The sequence below is a fragment of the Amphimedon queenslandica genome, unplaced genomic scaffold (genome assembly GCF_000090795.2).
Source record: "Amphimedon queenslandica unplaced genomic scaffold, v1.1 AMPQUscaffold_8612_Cont19445, whole genome shotgun sequence".
NCBI classification, from domain to species: Eukaryota; Metazoa; Porifera; class Demospongiae; order Haplosclerida; family Niphatidae; genus Amphimedon; species Amphimedon queenslandica.
In genome coordinates this window covers 1-2,661 of record NW_003551112.1, presented here as the reverse complement: position 1 = coordinate 2,661, position 2,661 = coordinate 1, and the positions used below count along the sequence as shown (strand labels likewise).

Sequence of the window (2,661 nt, the reverse complement as noted above, 5' to 3'; positions counted from 1 at the left end):
GAGGATGCTGGGATGGTGAGTGCTGCTATGCTGGACTCTAATGGTAAAGTATGTCACAGTTCATCACTGAATGTATCCTTCAGTATTGTTAGTGGTCCAGGGAGAATAATTGGAGTGGGTAATGGTGATCCATCGTGTCATGAACCCAACCAAGCTTACTGGAGGAGTGCTTATCATGGATTAGCTAGAGTTATTGTACAGGTCACTGAAGATCATACTTCTAAATACAGGGACCGTATGATAGAAATAGATAGAGATTGAGGAAAACGTACATGCATATTTGATTCTAATACAGTGGGTCCTAATTTAGATGGTATAGTAGTAGAGGTGTCAGCTCCTGGTGTAGGTAGCTCCACAATTACTATTCCTGTTACTACTGATGCTGATAATTATAATGTACTAGCTGTAGCAAAGAAATCATGAAAATACCAACTAGATCTAGATAGACCTAGTCTACTTTTGGTTGCTAAATTTTAAAATAGATGTAACTTAAACTAATTAGAATGCCATTGCTGAACTCCTCATTTGCTGTTGACATGATTGTATTTTGCTGATGAATTTCTTAACAATGAATACTTTAATATCACAAAGCTTTGTCAGCAACTTTGCAGTAATTAAAATGGAGGTGACTTTTCCATTGCTGTTTGTTCCTAGTCTCATAAGCCAGACCATTTATTAGCCTATAGTCAAATAACTGCAGTAGGCTGGGGAATGCTGGTCTGGCTTGCAAGACTATCTTTTTCCACTATTGGACACTGCTTGATCAACTAGTTAATATTGACTTAGCTAGAGATTTAAGCTTGGTGAAGTAGATCTAATTGTACCAATGGGTTCAGAAAAGGAGTTTCCATATGATCTAAATGATGTACACTGCATTGATTTAGAAAGATCTAGCATTGTCCCTCTTTGCCTAGATCTAGCTACTAAGTCTATAAGTATAGAATATGCATTTGTAATATACTAGGTGTATGTCACATTTGCTGAATCTGAGGGTGAAGTGAGATACTGTACATCAAATTACAGTTGTATAGGTCAAATGCATTTCCATTATGTGTTCAAAAAGTTTTGGGCTAGATGTTTTAAACTCATAGTTTTTATAAACTTAATTTATCTAGATGCTGAAGTATCTAGTATGCTGGTTGTGAATTAAATTTAACCATGAATACATGTATCTTGTTTGTTATTATAAAGTGCTCCACCTTAAGTATAACATCCTTTTAAGGAGATACACATCCTGTTTTTCTAGATGATGAGGCACACTACTGTACTTTTTGTTGTATTGATACTATTATCAATTAAAAGTTAGTTGTAGCTTGTATCTTAGTATTTTGAATTAGATCTTGTTCAAATACTGTTTTCTTTTATATGCATAAGCTGGCTATTTATATAAATCTGGGTTTAAATTTTATCAACTAGATCTATTTCTAGCTTGAAATACATTTAGAATTTAATTGTGTCAGATTTTGGGCTGAATTAATGATTTATACTCAACTGAAAAGTTAAGCAAAGATAATGTTTTTTGCTTTGTGGCTGTAATGCAAGAATTAAATTATAGCCCGAGTTATACATTTGTAGCTCCTATTTTCATCTGACACAAGCAAAGAAGGAACGGACGTGTTTTACGTTACACAAATAATACTTTCATTATAAACTACATGCTGTATTCATGTAGATCCAGTTAAATCTCTATCATGTACATGTCCATGTACTGATCCTCCCACTGGTCCCACTGATCCTCCCACTGGACCCACTGGTCCTCCCACTGGACCCACCAATCCTCCCACTGGTCCCACTGATCCTCCCACTGGTCCCACTGATCCTCCCACTGGACCCACTGATCCTCCCACTGGTCCCACTGATCCTCCCACTGGACCCACCGATCCTCCCACTGGTCCCACTGATCCTCCCACTGGTCCCACTGATCCTCCCACTGGTCCCACTGATCCTCCCACTGGTCCCACTGATCCTCCTACTAATAGTCCTGAAGGTACTTTTTAAGTGTCAGTTGTGAAATCTTGTATTTTTTAAATCTAGATGAATGTTTGCATGAAAATGGTTATTGTGAACACATATGTACTGATACAGATTATTCTTATAGCTGTTCTTGTTTTACTGGATACAGGTTGAATGGGACACGATTTTGCTCAGGTTCCTAATAATATGTCTATAAAATATTTATATATTTATAGATATTGATGAATGTATGGAAAATATATCAAACTGTGATCATAAATGCAGCAACACACCTGCAGGCAGCTACACATGCTATTGTGACAGTGGGTATGAACTAGACAGTGATAATCACACATGTATTGACATTGATGAGTGTGCCATTGATAATGGAAAATGTGAACAAAACTGTCACAACACAAGTGGTAGCTACTATTGTACTTGTGAAGATGGCTATACAATGGATGACAACAGGAAAAACTGTTCAGGTAAAACCATTATATCTAATTTTTATTATTAAAAAATTTTGCAGACATTAATGAGTGTGATGATAACATATGTGAACACAAGTGTATTAACAAAGTGCCTTTTTATGACTGTGTTTGCGATAATGGCTATAGATCCTATAATATCAATTTTTGTAAAGGTAAATTTAATTAAAATTTTGATAATTCTATCAATGATAATAGATATTGATGAATGCATTGAAGG

General features: G+C 35.8%; 1 protein-coding gene across 1 annotated transcript; it reads left to right on the top strand.

Moving 5' to 3' along the window:
- Positions 1–1,672: 1,672 nt before the first annotated feature.
- Positions 1,673–1,998, top strand: LOC109591255 (salivary glue protein Sgs-4-like; the record flags this gene model as incomplete). Its single annotated transcript, XM_020007021.1, has 1 exon — positions 1,673–1,998. A coding segment is annotated over one exon (326 nt), but the record flags the coding sequence as incomplete, so codon positions are not given.
- Positions 1,999–2,661: the final 663 nt, after the last annotated feature.